The sequence below is a fragment of the Eurosta solidaginis genome, chromosome 4 (genome assembly GCF_040869045.1).
Source record: "Eurosta solidaginis isolate ZX-2024a chromosome 4, ASM4086904v1, whole genome shotgun sequence".
NCBI classification, from domain to species: domain Eukaryota; kingdom Metazoa; phylum Arthropoda; class Insecta; order Diptera; family Tephritidae; genus Eurosta; species Eurosta solidaginis.
The window spans coordinates 180,919,540-180,946,300 of NC_090322.1; the positions used below are offsets into that span (position 1 = coordinate 180,919,540).

Here is a 26,761-nt window from a genome sequence, read left to right on the forward strand (position 1 = left end):
ATCTGTTGCAGAATGGATGTGACAATTGGACTTGCTGCCATAGTGTCATATTTTATTGACACTTTTTCCCGTGCTCTGGGATGTATTAACAATCTATACAACGAGCTTTGGCAGTTGTGTAAATTTTTTCTTTCTTCTATTCTAATTAAACAATTTTTTCAATTAAGAAAAAATTTATCATTACAATAATAATGATAAAATAATTGTTGTTATGCCTTGAGCTCGATTCAAACCCGCGATCTTATATTTTATTTCTATATAAATATATATAATATTTTTTTTTTTTTGCAAAAAACTGTTAGCGCCAACGTTTTTAGCGGACATTTTTGGGTTGGACAGGGTATACATGAAAATTTTACAATCAAATGAAAAGTTTTTTAATAGGTCATGAAAAAAAACTTAAAAATCAAAGTCGAAAAAAGTCAAAAAATTAAATTTCGCAAGCTCGAAAATTATTTTTTGGGTATGCGTAGTGGAACTTTTTTTCCTGAGCCCAAATCCTATCGAAAAATCGATGGCGCGATATCGGTTAATAAATCGACCCAGTCTAATATACAAACATACAAATGTAGGTATGTAGATATTTAGTTGACTTCCATTTCCATATGCATTCGTAATATTAAGGTGACGATGGCACAAATGTGAGTGACATTGTCAATGTCGATTGTCGCCGACGCGACTGCTGTCACTGCTATTTCCACTTGCTGGTAATATTATTGTTATTGCCTTTTTTACAATGGCTCGTGACCTTGATTTTAAAATCGTTTATTATGTATGTACGTATGTTGACATATTTGTAAATATATTTTTCCGGGAGCAGTCGATAAAATGCATCAACGCAGTTGCATATCCGTCATTTGCTAAGTATCGTATCACGCATTTCGCGCATACCAAGTACACCGCGATAAAGACGATTCTTTGTTAGATTTCAAGGCTCTTATTATTATACCCAGCTGTACTTGTACACAGGGTATTATAACTTTGATTGGATAACGGTTGGTTGTACAGGTATAAAGGAATCCAGATAGATATAGACTTCCATATATCAAAATGATCAGTATCGAAAAAAAATTTGATTGATCCATGTCCGTCCATCCGTCCGTCTGTCCGTTAACACGATAACTTGAGTAGATATTGAGATATCTTCACCAAATTTGGTACACGAGCTTATCTGGACCCAGAACAGATTGGTATTGAAAATGAGCGAAATCGGATGATAACCACGCCCACTTTTATATATATAACATTTTGGAAAATACAAAAAACCTGATAATTTCGTAAATAATACACCTAGTATGTTGAAATTTGACATGTGGACTGATATTGAGAATCTTAATAAAAATTTGTAAAAATTTTGTAAAATGCGCGTGGTACCGCCCACTTGTGATAAAATCAATTTTAAAAATATTATTAATCATAAATCAAAAATCGTTAAACCTATCGTAACAAAATTACTATAAGGAATGCTTTGAAGCAAAATTAACGAAATCGGTTAGGGATCACGCCCACTTTTATATAAAAGATTTTTAAAAGTGTAGTGGACGAATAAAATAAGCTATATCTTTTCAAAAAAGTGCTTTATATCAATGGTCCTTCATTTCTCAAGTGGATTTATAACAATAAATAGGAAAAATTTCAAAATTTAAAAAATGTGCGTGGCACCGCCCCTTTTATGACTAAGCAATTTTCTATGTTTCGGGAGTCATAACTCGAAGAAAAATTAACGGATCGTAATAAAATTGGGTACACAGATTTTCGCTATAGCAGGAAATATTTTTAGAAAAAATGGATAAGATTGGTTAAGGACCACGCCCACTTTTATATAAATGACTTTAAAAAGGGTCGTAGGCAAAAATAATAAGTTAAATCTTACCGAAAATAGTTTTGTACTAATCGAATTTTGTGCCATTATAACAAGAAATGGGAAAAAATTCAAATCTTGAAAAATGAGCGTGACACTGCCCCTTTCTTACAATGCATTTCCCAACGTTTCTGGAGCCATAACTCGACGAAAAATTTGGTGCACATGTATGCCTTTCAACAGGAAATCGGTTAAATCGCCTTCTTTTATACAAAAGATTTTGTAAAAGTGCGTAGATGCAGGTAATAAGCTATTTCTAGTAAAAGTTGGAAAATTTCGTTAATAACCCTGTCCTTCTTTTTATAATGACGCTTTTTAGTACAATGGCACTTGTGTGTTTATGTTTATTGTTCTGTTATATCTTTATTTTAAAATAAACAGTAGGGAAATCCCCATATCTGATGGAAAACTGCATTATTACCCGCTCAAGGTCATTGGTGTTAGCCTCTGTAATCTTCTTGCTTCTCTTAAACGAAAATTAGTTCAGAATAGAATCATATGAATATGTATTATTGCGCAGCCTTGTAGCATTATTAAGCACACAAAACAAACAACAACAGCATTTCAAGTGTACAGCTTGGTATGTAATGTTCGATTTCACCCGAACTTAGACATCCTTACTTGTTTACGATATTAATGCTGGTTCCCAAATGTATAAATTCAAGTCGTTCATGCTTTAAAAAACCAAAATTAGCTTGAAAATACGTGCTTGAGAATATTCCATACTTTCACTGAAAGGATTTTTTCTCTCTCCATTGTGATTGCAATCAGTGAGTGCCGGATGGTAGCACATTCGTCCAATCAGAGTGCGACTGAAAGCCTGGTACCGCTAGTAGACATTTTTACCTTGCGTCAAAAATTGCTGTATATAAAATTTCATCGAAATGCTTTCTTTCATCGTTCTAGCGTAACTGAATCACAAAATAGGCATACCAAGAAGCTTAAGAAAACTAATTTCTTTAGGATAATTAGAGCTCGCCCCCGGCGTGAAGTAAAACCACAAAGTGGTAACTTCACCAGAAACAAACACTTTCGGGTTTATTGAGAAGCGTTTTATCGACCAATACTGGCAAGTAATTGTTTTATTCTCGGCTTATTATCGATAGCGAAATATTATTTTCGATAACACGGCGTTTACAAATTGGTAAAATTCCAATAAGAAATCAATAATTTTTCGATAATAAACCGGTTAAACGTACAAATTCATTGCATTTCGAAAGGCGATCGATAACAAATAGAAAACTGTACGGTAAAAAATCGATAACCTTTTGGTAAAACGTCTTTAGCTTTTCGATAGCAAAGCGATTACGTTTTGATAACAAATCAAAAACTTTTCAAAAACAAATTAATAACTTTGCGATAACAAATCGGTAACATTTAGATAGCACATTGACATAATTTCGACAACGCGCCAATACCTAATCAATGACTTTTCATTAACTGATCGATACATTTTCGAAAAAGCAATCAACAACTTTTCAATAGTAAATCGAAAACTTTTCGATAATAAATCGGTTAGCCGCCGATTACAATTTGAGTGCATTTCGATACGGGATCGATAACATTTTGATAACAAATCGATAACTTTTCTTCAACAAATCGAAAACTTTACGATAGCAAATCGATAACTTTTTGATAAAAAATCCTGAGCTTTTCGAAAGCATGTCGATTACTTTTTGATATCAAATAAAAATTTTTTCAAAAACAATGAACAACATTTCAATAGTAAATCAAAAAATGTTTGATAATTTTTTGGTAACAATTAGAAAGCTATTTGATAGGCTAGGTTAGGTGGTAGCTGCCCTGATAAGGGAAGCTCACTTGGACAACATGAAGGTCCGTCGTGATACCACATACAATAAAATAACGGTTACGTAGATATAGCTACTTAGAGAATTGTTGGGTAGCAACGCTAAAGCTCCGAATGATACCGATCTCAACTTTGGATAAATCATCGGGAGATCCAAGTGAGTCGCTACCGAAGTACTTTCGCATAGTTCTGGCAAAAGTTGGGCAATCAAGCATAAAGTGATTTGGTGATTCCACCTAATTATCCTCCATACAGCTGCAGCAAGAAGAAGTTTCCAGTATATTGAGACGTACCGCATGGATACCCATGGGACAGTGCCCTGTTAAAGCCCCAATGATCATTGATAGGTGAGCCTTAGTAAACCCAATTATTTCGGCAGACCTCCTGCCATTCACTTTCGGCCAGAAAGATCTTGCTATCCTGCAAGAGGTGGTGTCCGCCCAACGTTTGCTGAGCTGACTCGAGGCCCAGCTATTGAGGAGCAATCCACAGGTGGGCAGCGGAATCCCGAAATCCCTAAAGCCATCTTCATCCGGTTCAGTTGTTACCGATACGGGCTAAGAGATCCGCTTGACAGTTACCCGGGATACCACTATGGCCCGGAACCCAGATAAACTTAATTGTAAAATAGTTCGGTGCAATCGCAAGCGAGGTCAGGCACTCGCAGACCACCCTCGATCGCACTGTAGTTGAGCTCAAGGCCTTGATAGCAACCCCCCGCACCAACCTTTCCGTCCAACTTCGACCCATCCGTGAACAAGTTAACCGGTCCCCTGTCCCAGATAATTCCTCTTCCCCACACCTCTCTCGGGGGAATTACTGGGGTGAAGGTTGTATAGGTAGCAGTTATCGGCATATAATAGTCTGCCCTGTCCGGGATAAAATCAAAACTAGTAAGAAGGCTAGAGAGTCCGAAGTCAGAAAGCCCATAGCCCATATCACGAAGCCTGATTAACGACCGCCCCGGTCGCCTTTCCCGCAATATATACTGGATATATGTTCAGCATGACATTCAGTGCCAAGGTAGGTGTTGTTCTGAGAGCGCCACTGATACCGATCAGCGCCGTCCGTTGCACTGACACTACCATTTTGGAAATGCTCGCCGTATCCAGTACTTTCCACCACACCAGCACTCCATAATGCAGAATCGATTTGACCACCATCTTATAAAGCCAGTGAGCATGTCATGTCGACAACAAATTGGTAACACTCCGATAACAATTCGAATATTTTTTGATAACTTTCCAATAAACAATCGATAATTTTTCGTTAAAAAGCAAATAACTCACCGCTAAAAAATCGTTAGTTCATCCATCTTTGTTTTTGATAGCAAATTGAAAATACTTTCATATAAATTCGATAACATACCTCGTCCAAAACACACGTATAACAAACATTTCCTTTCCTTTCCCTTGCTTTCCTTTACTTTTCTTTCCTTACCTTTTCTTTCCTTTCCTTATCTGTTGCTTTCCTTTCGCTTCCCTTCCTTTCTGATTTTCCTCATAAATACTTATGACACCCCCACATTATGCTACACAAACTGGCTATACTTACGTTTGAATTCTGTGTTTCACCATACCGTGGGCAAAGATATCTACACACCACAAACAAAACTTCCCCACATAGAATAATCAACCATTATACCAGATACCAAGCAGATTATCTCGAAAACCATTTAATATGCTCCGAACCTTCTGAGAATCACGTTCAGCTTAAATGAATCACTGGCTTAGGAATAAGAGAAAATAAATAAAATATATAAGAAAAAATGTAATTGACTTAATCAATGATTACATAATGAGGTGATCTGTTACAGACTCCAAATAACGTCTTTTTTTTCAAATAATTTATTTCAAATACTTCCAAAAATAATTTCCTATGCACAGTTTATGAAATTCTTGCATGATTCACATCACTGGTATTAACAGGTTTTTGAACTCTCAGTTATTACGCCTTGCCGTTTTGCCTTTGAGCTGCCAAATATTTATACGTATGAAGGTATGTAAGAAATAATTTGTTGTCAGATGTTGTTTTTTTTCACAGATTAACGTTTTGGTATAATCATAAATTTTAAACTAATGGCAAATCTATATTCGCTAGTAATTTATAATTCTTATTTTAAAGACTTAATGGTCACTGCGCTAAATTCAAATACTGTTTTTTTTTTGCTAATAACATTAGGGCATAAACTCTTAACAATATCAAATTTGGTTTATGAAACTGAAGTTTAAATATTTAAAATTTTTGCTTGATAAGTATTTTTTTGCTATGTATGTATGTAGTTATTATATTTAAAGTTATGAAGTCGAACACAAGATCAAGTTTGTTTCTTAAGTCTTTTGTTCAAATTCAATTCAAGAAATGCAAGTAGAATCTGATACCGGGTAGTTTTATAAATAATTATTATATCTATATTTATATTGATATAAGCCTTTTACAGTTAAGCGCAGTAACTCAGGTAGCCGAATTGTCGGCTCATTAAGGCAATAAGCAAGGCAGTCAGGTTGACAACTTTGCACTCGGGCCACACACGTGCGTGTGGGTTGTTGTAATTGTTTAAAGAATCTGAAGTTGAGGTTGAATTAAAAATCTTGTTTTATGGCTTATGCCTTTAATGGCAAAATCAAACAAAAGCATTTGTACAAAGATGTAATGGCCAATAGTCAATAGCCAATCTAACAATAACCACAAGTTTAGAAACAAATAACAACCTTTTAAAGCGATCTTGTTGACATTTTAAATGGCTGTATGAGGTTTTTTAAAATTTGTGTGTGTTTGCGCTTAATGCATGTTTGTTCATGTGTGTGCATGCAGCTGCTTATATTTGGTTCTTCATTTAAGGTTTTTTTCGCTTTTCTGATAAATAATTTCGATTTCAATTTTTATGTAATTTTTTGATAAAGTAGGCTTTTTTTAAGTAGACCAGATTTGCTGGAGAGTTGTTTATGGGCCGTGTATTTTATATGTTTTTTAAAGTTTTTAAATATATAAATGGTTATATACAATATTTAAAAGCTTGCACTAGGTCATTGCTATTGTTGATATGTAGTCAATAACTACCAAAATCCCACACATTGACACTGGGGATGTAACAGAGCTTCGTTTGCGATGCTGATACGTCGGATCGTCCTATTGATTTGTACTTCCGATTTCGATTTTAATTCCAACTGTTTGGAATTGGATGTATAACGGAAGGCGATATATAGAGCTAACGTAAGTGTGTTCCGCCCTTCCAGTTTCTTAGCAACTCCTGATACCGGACTCAACCTTTGATCAAACCAACTTAATATCATTTTATCGGTATTATTTTATTCCTTATTCTTCGTATTTTCTAGATAGTGTCTCGTGCTCCACACTCCTACTTCCAATTTCTGTTCTGATTCCGATTACGATAAAACAAATTTGTAAACCCCTTTCAAATAGCGGTTACGGTGTAATCGCATCCGTTTCATCCCTACTCTAAGTCCAAATAAAATAAAACACAAATCGTGCTAGAAAAAAAAGAAGTAAGGGTGTCTAATTTGGGCGTAACCGAACAATATTTACTCAGCGTCAGTTTCAATTGTACAGTTCATTTCAGATAAATTACCTTTTCGAATTTTGTTACAAGGGATTTATTTTTTTGAGGCTCTAGAAATGTTGTTTAATGCTTGGTCAGAATAGGGCCGTGGCAGCGCCCATTAAAAACAATGACTCCCAATTTCCTTTTACAATAAAATTTGGTAAGAGAAATATCATCGATACAAAACTATTTTTCGCTAAGATACAGCATATTATTCTAGTCTACGACACTTTTTAACATCCTTTATATATAAAAGGGGGCGTGGTCTTTAACCGATATCGACCATTTTTACTAGAAATATTTCCTGCTATAAGAAAAATATGTGCACCCAATCTTATTACGATACGTTAACTTTTCTTCGAGTTTTGGCTCCCGAACCATAGAAAATTGCTTGGCATAAAAGAGGCGGTGCCACGCCCATTTTCAAAACTTAGAACTTTTTGATTTCTCTTGTTATAATTCCACTTGGGAAATAAAACACCATTGATATAAACCGCTTTTTTTACAAAGCTATAGCTTATTTTATTCATGCACGACCCTTTAAAAAATCTTTTGTAGAAAAGTGGGCGTAGTTCCTAACCGATTTCGTGAATCTTTGTCGAATTTTGTGATGATAGGTTTAGCGGTTTTTGATTTATGATTAATAATTTTTGTAAACTTGATTTTATCAAAAAAATTCAAAAAAATTTTCAACTATCCAAACCCACTCCCACTTAAATTTTCTTTTCATTTTCCTCGCCCACCACAATTTCCTTTATCTATATGGAATATCTATACCAAATATTGTATACCAGCTTCAAATAATTAAGGAGATATAGCAAACTTAAATTTTTTTAAATGGGGAGGCGTGGCTTCGCCCACTTTTGTAAATTTCTATATAGATTAATTAATTAACATACTAAACTATTAACAGTTTGAGCCGCACAGACTCGTATTTCTAGCAACATGGAATTTGAATTGCCTGAGTGCGTGGTCGCAACCACTTTTCCAAAGATAACCAAAAAAATACCGAGTGCATGCAAAAAACTGAGCGAGAACTGTGAAAATTTCGTCAAGATCTACTGGGAGCTTTGTACGCCCATAGGACACTCACACATATCCATTTGTTATGCTTCACATCAGCGTTTTTCTTTTTTTTGTAGCTTCGCTCTTGCTCTTATTCCCAGTGTTCCTCTTCATTTGTTTCTTCTTCATATTACCCTCATTTTACTAGCTCTCTGCCTTGTTTTCCATTACCTCTCCTTCTAACTTTCTGTATTAACTGGTGCCTTAATGTCCCCTACTCTTCTCCTTTCCATCTTACTAGGTATTTCCTTTTCCCTCGCGCCCCTATCGCCTTCGGCTTCCTACCTATGATGCCTCCCTTTCTCTGTTTGCACACACATACACACTTTTTTCTGTTCTCCTGTTTTCCTCTTAATCCTGATTCTTTATTTTTCCCTTAGTCATGTCTTCCTTACCCCTCTCTTTCTTCTTCATGCAGCCTATTCTCATTCCCTAACCGTTGTCCTCTCTGTTCCTATTCGTCTTAACCTACCTTCCAAGTGTCTTTTCCATTTCTTCTGACTTTTTCCTTTCTTTTCCCTGTCTCTGTATACGGATGGTTCTACATTCATAGAAGGGGTCGGGTCTGCTGTTTACTGTGTCGATCCAGAAATAAGTAGATCCTACAGGTAGCCAGATTACTGCAGCGTCTTTCATGCGGAAATTATAGTCGTGAAGAAAGCAGCAGAAATTCTGGAGGAAGCGTGCTTAAACTGCAGTCGCGTCAATATATATAATGATAGACAGGCGGCAATTAAGGCAATAATCTCACACACTACTTCATCCAGAAGTGTTCTTCTCTTATGCAAAGAAGCATTTGAAAAACTTCGCTTCGAGCGGACCATGCATACATCTATACTATGTGTTTAAAAGAAGGCTCAAGATGGGCATACTAACTGGACAATGCCTTATGGCGTCACATGTTTATAAGTTAGGTCTCGTCAGTAACAGCAAGTGCAGGAAGTGCAAGCTGCAGAAAGAAACGGTTGAGCACGTTCTGTGTTCGTGTCCTGCGCACGTCAGGTCAAGACTCCAGTTATTAGGGGCGGCGGAGTTTCCAGATCTCGAGGCAGCAATAAAGCTTGGTTCTAGAAAACTTCTAGTATTTGCCAAAAGAACAGACTTATTCTTTAACATAAGTCCTGGTTCCTGATTGGGGTTCTTCCGTTTGATTGTCAAACAAATTCTGGTAACAGTATGAACACATTCAGTCTATGCGAGTTCTTTATTATCCGGCCAGTTCAACCTAACCTAATTTATCTATTTCAAAAGTAATCTTCACCGTCCGCTCTCCTTACATCACTACTAATTCCTTCTCCAGTTCCATCTTCCTCTGTCCATCCCAGAATGCTGAGAAGGTTTGGCACCACGCAATTTTCCAAAATTGTATACAACTTTATCTTCAACATATGTATATAAGTACATTGCCCTACCTACATATGCGAATTTTGAATGGTCTTAGGAACACATATTTTGGTGGACATATACATTAGTGATGGAACGATATTTCGCTATTGGTGATTGCATCGCCGCTATTGACAAATCGCTAATAGCTATAGCTATTGCAATCCAAATATATCAGTGGTTGGCGATTTTCCTTCATTCGATTCTTGACAATCACCTCGGGCAGAATATCGCCAATAGCGCTTATAGCGATTGGGGATTTTCCTTCAGCATAAAATTCTAATACTAATAGTGATAGCGGGGATGCAATCATCGATAGTGAAATATCGTTCATCACTACTCATCTGTGTGCTTTACTTTCCGACTGAGTAAAAAAGTTTATTGGATGCAAAAAGGAATTATTTTCTCGAAAATTGGAAAAAATATACTTTTACAAAAGTTTGCCAGCTATTATCGAAAAATGGGGATAGTTTTCTTAAGAACTGCACAACGAAAAAAAGGTCTGGTCAACATATAGTGGTAAATAAGGGAGAAAAAAGTGTGCTTTTTGTGCAGAGAAATTGTGGAAACGGCGAACGAAACAAAGGAAACTTGTGCAACAACAATTTCGACGACGAAGTGATATGCAATAATTGCAAAAAATGATTTTGCAATGGGCGTGGAAGCACATCTGGATCCCAAATTGTTAATCTTTTGGTGAGGGCTAAACATAGGGAAGTCACCCTACATTCTGAAGGTCTACTTGGAGAAACAGTACTAAAATGTTACTCGTGTGGCGTACATAATGTATATGAATTGGGATCAAGAAGGGGAATATTTTGAATAAGGTGCCACGATTTTCCAACGTTTTTTGTTTTCGAGGGATTGCGGGGGTCCTAAAAATCACAAAATTATCATCCACAACTCTAGGAAACTCTTAGTTTATGAAATATAAGCTTTTTAATTTCCAAATTTAGTAAAATTTCAACTTAAGTCCTGCACTTAAAATTCGGGTCGCACATGTCGTTAGCGGTATCAAAAGACGCATATTTTTTTTTGGTCAAGATTCAGAATCCGCAAGCAGATATTATATTTTTTATCTCGTTTAAAAGTTATTCGCGGAAAACCCGTCTGTACTATTGTCGCTTTTTTCGTTGTCGCAATTAAATAAACGAAAACATATGAAGGTTGTGAATAGTGTTGCCAGCTCCGCAACAATATCTTTTTATCTTGGTAGAACATTAAAAGGTGGTGGCAAGTCGACATAAATGCAAACAAACATACACTATCAATGTATTTTGTTTTTGTGATTCTCTGAATAATTTGAAATTAATGTATTTAATTGGAACAAGTGCAGAATACACACATTTGTCAAAAAAAAAAAAAAAATCGAACTTTATAGAGATTTTTATGCTGATTCCAAGGGTATATTTCTTTTTTGGTGCAAATGAAAGGTTTTGGGGTAATTCCACGTCAAAAGGCGAAATTATGAATTTTTCAAATCAAAATATCTCCGAAACTAGTGGATGTATTTCAAAAATTAAAAAATCGAAAAATAACTTACAAAAATACCTTTCATCTGATGTATATATATCTTTAACTTTTCTAGTCTTTATTTACCAAAAATTTGAAAGAGCTCTTTTTTGCATTCGTGAACGAGCTAATATATATATATATAAAAAGAAGTGTACATTTTGATTGTCATTCCATAACTCGAGAACGGCTCGACAGATTGCCATGAAATTTTTAGGAAAGATACAGGAAGGAGAGATGATGGTTAGTTGATTTTGAAATGGATTTGAATTTGATTTTGAATGTACAATGATGCATAAAAAATCGCTGGAAGCATTACACCGTACAATGCAAGATCTACGTCAGAATCAAGAAATTTTTGGTGGTGCATTAATATTATTGTCAAGGGATTTTCGACAAATATTGCATGTGGTTCCACGATCAACACCGGTGGATGAGATCAACGCATGTTTAAAGTCTTCTCTTCTGTGGCGACATGTGCAAAAATTGACATTGAACATAAATATGCGCGTTCAATTCCACAACGACCAATCTGCAGATCGGTTCTCGAAGCAATTGTTAGATATTGGCAATGGAAAAGTTCGAGTCGATAATACAAATGGATTGATGACATTGCCGAACAGTTTCTGTACCATTCTCCAATCAACAGAAGAGTTGATTGAAAGTGTGTTTCCAAATATTGTTCAAAATTACAGAAATCACAATTGGTTGAGAGAACGCGCAATACTGGCACCAAAAAATTTACACGTCAATGCAATCAATTATCAGATTCAAGAAAAATTGCCAGGTGCAGTGGCATCATATAAATCTGTTGATAGCGCAATGAATATAGATGATGCAGTGAATTATCCAATTGAATTTTTGAATTCATTTGAACCACCTGGTATGCCACCGCATTATTTGAATTTAAAGGTTGGCTCATCAATTATTTTACTGCGGAATTTAAATGCACCAAAACTGTGCAATGGCACAAGATTAGTAGTAAAAAAATGTATGCCGAATTTAATTGAAGCGACAATATTGACCGGAACAGCGAAAAATGAAATTGTACTCATACCACGTATTCCACTGATTCCAACAGACATGCCATTTGAATTTAAGCGTTTGCAATTCCCAGTGCGTCTATCATTTGTCATGTCCATCAATAAGGCACAAGGACAAACGCTTCAAATATGCGGATTAAATTTGGAGCCGTGCTTTTCACATGGACAGCTATACGTGGCCTGCTCAAGAGTTGGAACTCCAAATTGTTTGTTTGTGCTCGCTTCCAATGGGCAAACTAAAAATATTGTATATCCAAATGTTTTGGATTGACATTAATAATTTTGAAATACAATGCATTCATTTTATAAAAAAAAATGTATAATCTTTCATTTCTTTTTTTGGTTGGTTGCTACGAAGAAGAGAAGAGAAAGGAAGAGAAGTTCATTTTTAGTGACATTTCATTGGTCAATACAGTGAGTGAATCAATTAATTGCAAGCAGTTTTACGCATACAACTGAATCTTATTAAAAACCCGAGCAATGTCAACAACCCAAATAATATTAGACTACAAATTATTGAAAGAGATTTACAAAATTTTGATTTCTATTGATAGTGTATGTTTGTTTGCATTTATGTCGACGTGCCCCTACCTTATAATGTTCTACCAAAATAAAAAGGCATTGTTGCGGAGCTGGCAACACTATTCACAACCTTCATATGTTTTCGTTTGTTTAATTGCAACAACGAAAAAAGCGACAATAGTACCGACGGGTTTTCCGCTGATAACTTTTAAACGAGATAAAAAATATAGTTTCTGCTTTCGGATTCTGAATCTTGAAATATGCAAATACGCGTCTTTTGATACCGCTATCGACATGTGCGACCCGGATTTTAAGTGCAGGACTTAAGTTGAAATTTTACTAAATTTGGAAATTAAAAAGCTTATATTTGATAAACTGAGAGTTTCCTAGAGCGCGGATTCCATTTTGGTGATTTTTAGGACCCCCTCTACCCCTACAAATCAACAAAAGTTTGAAAATCGTGGCACCTTATATAAAATCCAACCCATCAAGAACAATGGAAGCCACTTATAACTGATCGTTCGTTTTTGCCGTGGTTGGATAAGGTGCCTACCGAGCAAGATCAGTAGCACAAATAAACAAATTAGATGAATTATGGAAGGAAAATATTGATGCAACATTTCAGAATTTAGAGAAGCCAGGTATAGATACTGAACCATCACAAGTGCTATTGCGTTATGAAGATGGTTATCAATACGAGAAAATTTTTGGTCCACTTGTGCGCCTAGAAGCAGAATACAATAAAAATGTAAAAGAATCGCAAACGCAGTAGGGCATAGAAATAAGATGGGACGTTGGCCTAAACAAAAAAACAATAGCATATTTTACGCTTGCTAAAACTGATTCGGACATGAAACTAATGCATGTGTTATTCATAAGTTAATACTTCTAGGCTATAGCCGTTAACAGTTTTATAAAATTTGTGTTTTTGATGGAAAAATAAAAGAATTATAGAAACATATATCACTCGTCTTATTGTAAAGAGATTAACTCAAAATTTAAGTTTTTTGGGAGAATGCAATTCAAGCTTTGGCATATGCTTTGTATATGGTTGAATTCTCCCGCTAATTTCTAGGGCACTGAAGTGGGTGGCTAATTTTCTACTAAAGAATATTTTTATAATAGTTTGAAGAATTTGCTATATTTTTCCTCTGTATTTTTCATTAAAAATTTATTCACTTTACTATACAAATATTATGCAGTCAAATACAACTTTCAGAATAAATTCATACGGAGTATTTCTGAATACATCGGTGTAGTATAATATAGTAAATAAATCATGTTTTTTATGATGTTACTTATACAGATTTATTTCGAGTTGATTCATCTTACATTTAAAAATCAAAGCATTTTCAATTAGCAAAATTTATAAAACAAAGATGCATAGACATCTATTTCAGCTAGTTTCATCTCATTGAGTGTAATACGAGACTGAACATATTATCGTAAGCCAGTTAATAATATATATCATAACATCTCAGAAAATTAGAATTTCACATTACATCAGTTTACAATAAAAGGTACATATTTTTGTCTTTTTATTCCAATTTTGGTTCATATATTCTGTGTACTAAATTAAATTAATGTATAACATTCAATTTACTCAGGTAAACAAACATAAATATTCATTTTGTATATCCAAGTAAACAAATAATTGCAGATTCGCTTATCAAAGATAAATGAAATCGATCGCCATAGCTGTAAAAAATAGCCATATCTATATTCATTGAGAGCTCAAAACCGCTGTATCGCCCATCATATCTTCTGTATAGAATCGCTTGTTAAAATAAAGCGATCGCTATAGCTATAAAAAATAGCCGTGATTCAAAAATAGTCATATCTATTTTCACTGATATCTCAAAATAGCCATATCGTCCATCACTAATATACATACATACATACATACGTGTTAATATATTCATACTCAATTATTTGCTCATTCGAAATTAAGCTTTACGCACTTTTTATCTGTTAGCAGGTGGGAGTGTCTTATGGAATTCCGCATAGATGGTTTTTCACAATTTCAAATTTGCTGTTTTTAATCTTTTTTCTTCTTTTCATCGCAAATCTTTATAGTTGCGCAAGCTTAAGTTAATAAATGGACATAAATAAATAAAAACTTTTGACTGAAGGTAAATTTTTATGCAAATTCATGCTGTGCAAAAGTGCGTTTGTCCATTACTTAAATGAGTAGGTCAAATACGACACGAATAGCAAAAGTTTTTGGCTTTTCAACAAAATAGCGATGAATTGAAGTTATCAAACAAATTACTCTTCATTAGACGTTTCACAATTAGTGTTTTAAGAACCCAATTAGCGAACTAAATCAAATGTGAATGGTGAGCCTCAACCGAATGAAAATGTAGGTCACTTTCAGGAAAATTATAGCGCTTGTTACCCTCCGTCCAACTATTCAAATTAACATCTGTAGATGTTTTTAGTTAGAACTTGGCTTTGACTGAAGAACGCTACCATTCTAACTCTTTCTTAGAAGGTCGGTAAAAATATATAACACCTATTCACATATCTGTGTTACCAGCGACTTCATTTAAGGGGGATGACGGAGCCTCCTTTCATATATACTTACGCTCAGGCTTAGTTCATTTACATGAAGGTTGGGTTAGGTTAGTTTCAAGTGGCTGCCGTCCACATCGGAGCGGCACACTTAGGCCTATGTAGGCCCATTGTTAAACCACAGGGATTTGCTCCTACTCTCCTAATCAAACCACTTCGTTGAGTTTGTGAAGCTAACTAAGCGTCGTATATTGACCTCAGCTATATCAGTCAGATGGAGGGTGGGGCCGTGTGTAGAAGTCCACGAAAGTGGGGAAAGCTTCTGACCGCCATTCACCTGGAAATGGCCAGAGCGATTCTTTTGCATGCGATTCAAGCAGCTCACTACTGCCGGTCGTTTGCGGCCAAGTATCCTCTGGGTAGCCGCTAAACACCCGACAACCTGGCTAGGCCACTCTGACATAATCGGTTTAAGGGCTAGCCGGGGGAGATCTCATCGGCAGCGTCTGTACACCTCTAGGTGCGGCTGCAAGCGGGCGTCTGTCTTGGAACAAGCGGCTCGCTATATAAACGTGCCAAGTAATATTTTCATCCCCGCTGAGCGGGTTGTGCGCTGGGCTTGGGACCCGCCACGTAAAACCATACTCCAATGAAATATAACAACAAGCCTCGGATAAATACACTCTCTATTGATGACGACCATGGCAAACGTTTGAAGGACCATGAATTGAGGGCATGCACCTGGAACGTCCGCTCCCTGAATGGGATTGGTGCAGATGCCCGGCTGGTTGATGTCCTCGTCAAAGCAAAATCTGACATCACCGCCATCCAAGAAATGCGTTGGACGAAGCAAGGAAGAAAGAAGATCAAAAATTGTGAAATCTATTGGAGCGGCCATACGAATAAGCGCAGTTTCGGCGTCGGATTCGTGGTGGGAGAGAGACTTTGTCGCCAAGTGCTGGAGTCCTCGCCTGTGGACGAGCGTCTCGCCGCTATTCGAATAAAAGCAAAAGTTTTGATTATATCATTCATCTGCGCCCATGCGCCGACAGAGGAGAAAGACGATGAGGTGAAAAACACTTCTTATGAACAATTAGAACGCATATACGAGCGCTGCCCCCGTCATGATATAAAAGTCGTGCTTGGCGACTTTTACGCCAGGGTGGGCAAAGAAGGTGTTTTTGGCCCTACAGTCGGAAAGTTCAGCCTACACAATGGAACTTCTCCTAACGGACTGAGGCTGATTGACTTTGCCGGTGCTCGAAGCATGGTCATATCCAGCACGAGGTTCATGCATAAAAACATACATCAAGCTACATGGCTGTATCCTGATAGAAATACTCGCAATCAGATCGATCACGTTGTGATAGACGGACGGCATGCCTCCAGTGTTTTAGATGTGCGCACGTTCCGAGTACCTAACATCGACTCGGACCATTATCTCGTTGCAGCCAAAATACGCACCCGCCTCAACGCGGCTAAAACCAAGGAACAAAAAAACACAAGGAAAGCTAGACGTCGAAAAGCTTCAATCACAACAGACTGCCAATGATTTCGCAACTCGACTCTCACACCTGCTCTCTGAGGGCACAACTCATCCTGAAGGAATACAGGAGCAGTGGGAGCATATCTCCAAAGCACTTCATACTGCCGCCGAGGAAAAAATTGGTTACCGGCGGCCACGAAAAAACAACTGGTATGATGAAGAATGCCGCGTTGCAACCGAAAGAAAAGACGCTGCCTACAGGGCTACGTTAAAAGCGAGCGCGACAAGAGGAGCGTGTGAACACTATCGTGAGTTGAAAAGGGAAGCGAGATGCCTTTTCAGGAAGAAAAAAGCAGAAGCAGAAAGGCGTGAGTGCGAGGAGCTTGAGCTGCTAGCCACCAGGAATAACGCCCGAAAATTCTACCAAAAAATACGGCGACAGACGGAAGGTTTTAAGACCGGGGCAAACTCCTGTAGGAATGAAAACGGCGACCTTGTAACTGATGTCCAAAGAGTGCTTAGATTATGGAGGGAACACTTCTCTGCTCTCCTAAATGGAGGCAGCAATTCACCGCGCAGAGATGAAGAACCCGATCCCGCAATCGATGATGATGGAATATATGTCCCCCCGCCCGATTATGACGAAGTTAGAATAGCAATAACCAGATTGAAAAACAACAAGGCCGTGGGCGCTGATGGATTGCCTGCGGAGCTATTTAAGTTCGGCGGCGAGGAGTTGGTAAGGCGCATGCAGCAGCTTCTTAGCAAAATATGGGCGGACGAAAGCATGCCCGACGGTTGGAATCTAAGTGTTCTTTGCCCAGTCCACAAGAAGGGGGATACTGCAAAATGCACCAACTATCGTGGAATCAGCCTTCTTAATATCGCATATAAGGTCCTTTCAAGTGTATTATGCGAAAGATTGAAGCCCGCCGTGAACCGGCTGATTGGACCTTATCAGTGCGGCTTCAGACCTGGTAAATCTACCATCGACCAGATTTTCACAATGCGCCAAATCTTGGAAAAAACCCGTGAAAAGAGAATCGACACACATCACCTCTTCGTCGACTTTAAAGCCGCCTTCGACAGCACGAAAAGGAGCTGCCTATATGCCGCTATGTCTGAATTTGGTTTCCCCGCAAAACTTATACGGCTGTGCAAAACGACGTTGAGCAACACCATCAGCTCAGTCAGAATTGGGAAGGACCTCTCCGAGCCGTTCGAAACTAAACGAGGTTTCAGACAGGGTGACCCCCTATCGTGCGATTTCTTTAATTTGATGCTGGAGAAAATTATACTAGCTGCAGAACTTAACCGCACTGGAACAATATACTATAAAAGCGTGCAATTACTGGCATATGCTGATGACATTGATATCATCGGCCTAAACACCCGCGCTGTTAGTTCTGCTTACTCCAAGCTGGAAAAAGAAGCGGTAAAGATGGGTTTGATGGTGAATGAGGACAAAACGAAGTACCTGCTGTCATCGAGCAAAGAGTCAGCGCATATGCGCCTTGGCAACCACGCTACTGTTGGCAGCCATAATTTCGAAATAGTAAAAGACTTCGTTTATTTGGGAACCAGCATCAACACTAGCAACAACATCAGCACTGAAATCCAGCGAAGAATCAATCTTGCCAATAAATGCTACTTTGGACTAGGTAGGCAATTGAAAAGTAAAGTCCTCTCTCGGCGAACGAAAATCATACTCTACAAGTCACTTATCGTACCCGTCCTGCTATATGGGGCAGAAGCATGGACCATGACAACAGCAGATGAGAAGATTTATGGACCTCTACGCGTTGGCGATGGCGAGTACCGAAGAAGATTTAATGATGAGCTGTACGAGCTATACGCAGACATCAACATAGTCCAGCGAATTAAAACGCAGCGGCTGCGCTGGCTAGGCCATGTTATGCGAATGAAAGATGATGCTCCGGCCAAGAAAGTGTTTCTATCGGAACCCGCCTATGGAAGCAGAGGTAGAGGGCGGCCCCCACTCCGTTGGAAGGACCAGGTGGAAAACGATTTAAACTCCCTTGGTGTGACCAATTGGCGCCGGTTGGCGGAGCGAAGGAGCGACTGGCGCGCCTTGTTGGACGGCCATAACCGTTTAGACGGTTAAGCGCCAATTAAGTAAGTAAGTAAGTATATCAGTCAGTTCTACGAGAAACATGTTGCCCATAAAACGTTGCCTTCTTTTACCGAGCGCTGGACATTCACAGAGTAGATGCCTAACAGTTTCAGTCTCTTCTTTGTTGTCGCAGCTTCTACAATAATCGTTAAATGGAGCGCCAATCCTTTCAGCATGCGATCCAATACAAACATTACCAGTGAGAAGACCTACAACTAAGGGAAGATCCCTCTTACGGAGGGTGAGAAGCTCTCGCGATCTCTTCTCATTCCATTCCGGCCATGTGAGTTTTGCCGTGTGTAATCTATCATGATGCTTCCACCTGGCTCCCGCTTCCATCAGTAGAGCCTCCTTTATCTTGGGCTTGCAGGTGCAGAGCGGCATGCCCAACCTCTTCCAGGATGGCGAAAGTGAAAAGGAGGTACCCTTTCTTGCAAGCTCATCCGCCATCTCATTACCTGGCATGCCCTTATTTACACGAATCCTCTCTTCTTCGCCATTCTAAACCTCACTTCTTGCTTAAACCGTGCTCCGTGCCATGGCTAGAAACTTTCCCTATGAACGCCCTCAATGTATTAATCAATTTAAAATGTTACTCACAGCAACAAAAATTATTAGTCAGAAAACAACAAAAAAGCAAACAACAAATATTTCCGGTCGCACTTTCTCGATGAATGTGTAATAACTTCTTGGAAACTGTTTTTATTTTCAGCGTCTAATCATCAACAACAACGTATAAAGAAACAATTTCAAACAACAACAACAACAAAACATGAAAAAGTGCAATAAAACCCAGAAAACAACAAAAGTTTAACGCGAATTATAAAAGAAAAAGCTCTACATCATTTATATGGATGTATGCGTGTTTAAGAAGATCGCGCGCCTAAAACTATGCACTACTTTTAATGAATGACACAAGTGATCGCATATGAAGGGAATTATAAGCGACTGAAGAAATTTGTTAGTGCAAAATAAATATTTGTTCGTGTTGTGTGAGCACAAACAATGAATAAAAGCGATAAAACAAAAATTAGCAAAGCTTTGAAAACAACAAAAACAACAGAAGGTGCGGCAGCAAAACAAGTGGTGAAAAAAGCGAAGACTGAAAGCAATGACGATAAGGAATTGGTGAGTTGAAATTAATAATAATTGGTAGAATAACGTAGCTTAAAGCTGTGAATAAACAAACACTAACATTATTACACTGTTAGAAATTTGAGCTTAAATTCAAGCAATTTTGAAGTAAAGTTTATAGTAAAATTTAATTTTTCAGTTATAGCTAAAATTTTCAAAGATCATGTGGAATTGGGTTGTGCCAACAAAGCAGAAAGCTGAAATTTGAACTGTCTGTAGCTCAAGCATGATTCCTAAATTTGGAAATAATTAAAAAATCTATGTCCAATTTTTAAAATTTAAAAACCGACGGATAAGTACAGGAATCGTAAAAATTCCTCCTGCAGACGCAGTGGTAAAAATATCCAGAAATCCGTTGAAAAATGGAGAACCTTGCCCACATACGCATAACAAGCCAGCGTAAAGCTTGAAAAGCTCATCGTTGAAACTTCTTTTGACACAAGCGTTTGTAGTCACAGCAGAAAACCATGAATCTTCCGCAGAACTTTGCTCCTCAATACTCTTCTTTCGACACCTAGTTTCCTACAAGGGAGATAGGGGTTTCCTCTCAAGCTGCCTACTCGTTCCAAAGTAGGGCTTATTGTCAGATGCCATTTTCGCTTAGATTTCTACTTACTTCATTTCCTGCCAATACTAATTCCCAAACAGACGAAGTATTCAATTTATATTTATATAAAATTGAAGTGGCTGCCAAGGAGAGATTTTACCGATTCAGGAATGATAAAGGAGAACAGTGGCGAGATAAATACGTAAATTAGATATTTCTCTCCGTTTAAGTGACTTAAACTATGAACATTTTTTGTTCGTTTGTTTCATTAGCCATTGAGTGTGCTTGTAATTCTCAACTGGTTAGTGAAATATTCTAAAGACATAGTTTAAATTGTTTATCCCAAAGGGGGGTTTTTCAAAGCAAAACAAGGTGGCTCAACCCGCAGCCAATACCTTGGAGCCCCCAGTGCTCGCCCCCAATGAATAAATACAAGGTGTAACAGGTCCATAGCGGCCTCCCTCTCTCTAAACAATAAAATAATATCCAGTCCACTAAAAATTACAAAATATTATAACCAAAAAAGCTATTCGCCCGTGGAATCACCAAAGCTTGAGGGCTTTGCTTTTTCAATGGCTTGATGTACCTCTGTGTCTCGATGGTAACGCGGCTAAAGTTGTTTTTATGTTTGCACACCAGTTTTATGGCTCGCCTCGTCAGCTTCTCTACCGATGAATGCCTTACGAGTTGCAGGAAAAGGCGCTTGCATATTTTGAAAAAAAAAAAACTTTGTAGCCATAAGCGCTTTTTTCTTTTCGTTATCGTTCCAGTCGTTTTCAGGTTTGCCAAGGCATTCACCTTTTGACCAGATTTCACCAGCCCTAGTAAAGAACTTGCATCTGGGTCGACAATCCGATGGTCATCCGATCTCTGAATTTATCTTCCTTGTTTGTGGGTCCTGAGGATTAACTTGTGGCACAAGAGCATGCATCGGCTTGAAAACTTGTCCGGATCTCCGGAATTTTACCAGCGGGTATGGAGCGTGCCGATGCCAAATCGATGTTCTGGCGAAACTCAAGTTCTCTCTATCGGACATCAGTAGGAATGTGGAGTGCATCGAATGCATCCCATTTACCGTTTTTGAAGTAATTGAAAGTACCGCTCTCAGAGGTTATGAAAACGGCTGGTCGATCTAAAGTTAGAAGTATGGGTCAAATGCATGGGTTGGTATCTCGGTGGCTTCAGTCATGAGTCTTGCATTTACATTGGAGATGTCTGATTAACTTTGATAATTTCCTGCGACATTCACCTTGCTTTTTTGGATGGGGAAAATCTGTTGAATGCCAAACATATCTTATCCATGTCTACTATCAAGTCCTTTAAACCCTTAAAGGGCTGAGAGCGCAGTAATGCTGGTATTGGGAGCCTTACAAATTTATACCAGCTTATTCTTCTTGGGTTTTTGTAGCGAGAGGGAAGCTTTGCCAGATACTCTCCACTTTTCGACCAGCGCGTACGATGTTCCGTTGGCAGATTTAGATCTACGACATCTTTCCTCTTGTCCTGAAACCTGTCTGAACTAGGGAATATTCACAAATGTATTCCCACCTTACTTTAGAAATTAGATTGTGAGGCAGGGATCGCCCCTTTCTTGGGTTGAAAAGCCACCCTAACCACCCGTTATTGCCCTAATTTTCCTCAGAAGATAACACAGTGTTGGTCGTACGGAGTTGTCCGCCTCTTTTATATCTAATTCGGAACAGTTGGGAACGACTTAAAATTTAATCTCAAATGTCTAACTGTGTTATAACCATAAGTATAATTTATATAAATGAATTTTATATCAGTACATACATACATACATTAATAAACTAATTTTAAAATGTGCTGGTGGACGATTAATATATGTATATAAATTGTGAGGAAAGCAGACTTCGCGATGTACTTTATGCAACTATGGTAAGACAATGGGAAATTTGCAAAACTGGGCTTAGTCAAAATTGAAAAGCGCATTATTAATAGCGACTGAGAGCTTTTGTTAAATAATTGTGAGGTCATCCGCTACTGTTTGGTTAATATGTAATATCACACGACCCCCTACGCTCAGAAATTCATTCAATTTTGTTTTTCAAATATTAACGCAAAATTAATATACATACATACATGCATACATGCGTCAAAGCGGATTAACAAGTGAGAAAGCTAGTAAACGTCTCACTGTATTAGCTCAGTACGATTCTGCTCTATTAAGCCGAGTCTTAGCTCAGTTTAAATCGATGTTAAATGAACTTGAAAAAATTTAATAGATTAGCAAAAACATGCAGCGATTCTTAAAACCGGATATCATTTAAAAAAAAAAAAATTTAAAAAAATCAATACAAAGATAATAAGCAACTTTTATTGCAATTTATGTACATTAGCAATACTAAATATATATGAATGAAGTTGAAAAGAATTCTATCAACACCAATAAAAATTTACAACTCAAATTATGGCGATGGCAAAAATAGCTAATGATCGTGCTTGGGAAATCAAATCATCCTCGAACCAAATTATGCAAAAACTAAAAAAAAAAAAATTGTGAGTTAGTGAAGTGGAAAAAATGTATAAGTATATATGTATATCTTTTGTAAAAACCAATCGCCGCAAACAAACAACAATTGTACGTGACTATAAATATGGCAATTTAATTTTGTATTAATCAATGATTATTCATACAAATTGTGGGTGTAGGCGACAGCGTGCATAAGGCAACAGTGGAACAAATCGAATATGGAGGTGGCCAAAGTTAGTAATAATAAAGATGTTTATCTTCAAATGCTGTTTAAGTTCTTCTACATCTATATGTCCGTCCTGTTCACATTTCACGTTTTCGTTTAAATTCACCACCATCAAAAAAATGGTATTAATATAAGAATGTATTTGCTTATTGAACAAAAAATTAGTATGAGATAATGGTGTTGTCAATTTCAAACAGCCGGAAACAATCGGATTTAGCCGAAAGTTCATTTGTTAGCCGTTTTGTAAAAAAAAAAACTTTACATGGTTTCAGTACATAATAATATTGTAACGAATTTTGGGAAATTCCGCTCCTGCTAACGTTCGAATCGCTAAACTGTTGAATAAATCACTCCAATATTCAGTATTGCAAGATGGTATTTATTTAGTCTACTTGGGAGTAGTACAGTTATACTTCAATATCACGTACTTCACAACAGCGTAATTCGTTATTACTCCGCTTGCGCTGCTTGTATACTCTCTGTAGCTTCGTCTGCATATTTCTCCAAAGGTCTAGACGTTTCAGCTTCTAGAACTCTTGTAGCTCATGCTCGGTTAGCTACCAGCTATATAAGTACATTTATATTTGTAGCTTATAGCCATATGCGCGTGTATGTGTGAGTAACTACTTCGGCTGATGACTACATGTGTGTGCGTGTGAGATATCTCTTCTTCGCCTTCTACATAAGTGTTGCTAGCTGTAACGTGGATATGTATACAAGAGTGGCTGCTTCATGTTTTTGTTGTTGCGTGATTATTTACTAACAGCCTAGTGATGTCAACATTCGCCACAATATAAATAATAGGTACAACTTGGTGCAAGGTATGTGAAATTTCGGTGTGAAGCTTTTGATGACGAAAATATACTTTGAGTGTTTGCCATGTCACTGCCGACGGCGGCAGTAATTTAAGGTAGCTTTTCCCGGCACTCAATCTAGGACCCTCGGTGATGTAGGCGATTACGCTACCACATCCAAGTAAAACCTCTTTTCCGGGAAGAGGTCCTCTTTTTAAAATTTTTTAAATATTTGGCGATTCTGCTGGCTCAAGGTCTCTTTAAATTAAACACATAGGTTTTTTTCTTCCGATATATTTCGGTTACACTACGCGTCCCTGAGGACGGTTACCGTGGCCAATAGTATTACAAAGACGGAAGGCACGCCGTAAGGATAAAACAACAAAAATGGGTTTCCTGAGGACGATTACCGTAGTGTAACCGAAATATATCGGAAGAAAAAAACATATGTGTTTCATTTAAAGAGACCTTGAGCCAGCAGAATCGCTAAATATTTACAAGAACACAGGTCGCAAAAAACCAATAGTATTACAAAGACGGAAGGCACGCCGTAAGCATACAACAACAAAAATTGGTTCCCTGAGGACGGTTACCGTAGTGTAACCGAAATATATCGGAAGAAAAAAACCTATGTGTTTCATTTAAAGAGACCTTGAGCCAGCAGAATCGCTAAATATTTACAAGAACACAGGTCGCAAAAAATCCAATAGTATTACAAAGCCGGAAGGCACGCCGTAAGCATAAAACAACAAAAATGCGTTCCCTGAGGACGGTTACCGTAGTGTAACCGAAATATATGGGAAGAAAAAAACCTATGTGTTTCATTTAAAGAGACCTTGAGCCAGCAGAATCACCAAATATTTACAAGAACACAGGTCGCAGAAAATCCAATAGTATTAAAATTGTTTATTTATGATGTGTTTCGTTGGACTTTGGTTAATACTTGTGATACTTTTCCTTCTGAGAATGGGAACAGTCACCAATTTATTCTAAACAAGTAAGGGTGCCTAAGTTCGGATGTAACCGAATATTATATACTCAGCGTGAGCTGCAAGTGTACAGTTCATTTCAGATATTTTACTTTTCTACATAATACCTACCGTGGCATCGCCTATTTAAAAAAAATCTCCCAATTTCCTCTTACAATAAAACTTGGTAAGTGAAATATCATTGATACGATACCATTTTTTGCTAAGATATAGCTTATTATTCTAGTCTACGCCCCTTTTAAACTTCTTTTTTATAGAAGTAGGCATGGTCTTTAACCCATTCCTTCCATTTTTACGATCCAGTAATTTTTCTTCGAGTTATGGCTCATGAAACATAGAAAATGTCTTAGTCATAAAAGGGGCGGTGCCACGCCGATTTTCAAAAATTTGAATTTTTCCTATTATTCGTTATGATTCCACTTAGAAATAGTAATATAATTCCAATTTTTTGCAAAGATATAGCTTATTTTATTAGTCCACGACCCTTTTTAAAATCTTTTATATAAAAGTGGGCACGGTCCCTAACCGAAATTTAAATTAAATTTTTCTTCGAAGCTGTAGTATAGTAAAGGCAAACTCCCTGCTGAATTTTGTTATGATAGGTTTAACAGTTTTTGATTTATGATTAATAATATTTGCAAAATTTATTTTATCACAAGTTGCCGGTGCCACGCCCATTTTCAAAAATGTTGTCAAATTTTTATCAAGAGTCTCAGTATCAGTCCACGCATCAAGTTTCAACATTCTATATGTATTATTTACTAAATAATAAGGGTTTTCCAAATGTTATATATATAAAAAGTGGACGTGGTTATCATCTGATTTCACTCATTTTCAATACCAATCCATTCCGGGTCCAGATAAGCCCGTAGACGGAATTTGGTGAAGATATCTCAATATTTGCTCAAGTTATCGTTTTAACGGACGGACGGACGGATATAGCGTAATCAAATTGTTTTCGATACTGTTGATTTTGATATATGGAAGTCTATATCTATCTCGATTCCTTTGTACCTGCGCAACCAACCGTTATGTTACTAAAGATTATAGTATACTAGAAGACCCGGCAGACGTTGTCCTGCCCTAAATTTTGCCAATCTGCATACATTTTAATAAGCTTTTTCCGTCTGACTCTTCCCTCCCCCCCCCCTCTTCACTTTTTCTTATCCTTTTATTCACTCCTCCCTCCGTCTTTTTCGCTTCATCTATCTCCATCTTCGTCTCAATCTATCTCTTTCTCAATTTCCTTCTCTCTTTTCTCTTTTCTCTTCTCTCAATTTCTTCTCATTCTTCTGCATCCCTTATTGCCTGTCCCAGAAGGTGGTATGTATTTTATTCCAGTCCCAGTCCCATTCCGAGTCTCAGTCCCAGTCCTAGTCCTAATCCCAGTCCCAGTCCGTCTCTGGATAATATATTACTCTGTACTAAACCACTCATCAAGAGCTTTGATTTGATATCCACATTCTATAAACACATTCTAGGGGTACCCGGGTCCACGTTTTGGTCTATATCTCGAGACCCTAATCACCCGGGGGTATAAAAATTACCCTCTACTAAAGCACTCATCAACAGCTTTCATTTGATATCAATATTCTGTAAACACATTCTAGGGATACCCGGGTCCATGTTTTGGCCTATATCTCGAGACCCTGGTCACCCAGGGGTATGAAAATTACCCTCTACTA

General features: G+C 37.5%; 1 protein-coding gene across 8 annotated transcripts in view; it reads left to right on the forward strand.

Moving 5' to 3' along the window:
* chas (chascon) overlaps nt 1-26,761 on the forward strand; it is a 231,091-nt gene that overhangs the window by 26,649 nt on the left and 177,681 nt on the right. For all 8 annotated transcript variants that reach the window (XM_067784048.1, XM_067784047.1, XM_067784046.1 and 5 more), the window contains exon 2: nt 19,605-20,020. In XM_067784048.1, coding sequence (XP_067640149.1) covers nt 19,898-20,020 — 123 coding nt within the window. In that variant the 5' untranslated portion in view covers nt 19,605-19,897. The remainder of the gene's footprint in view (nt 1-19,604; nt 20,021-26,761) is intronic.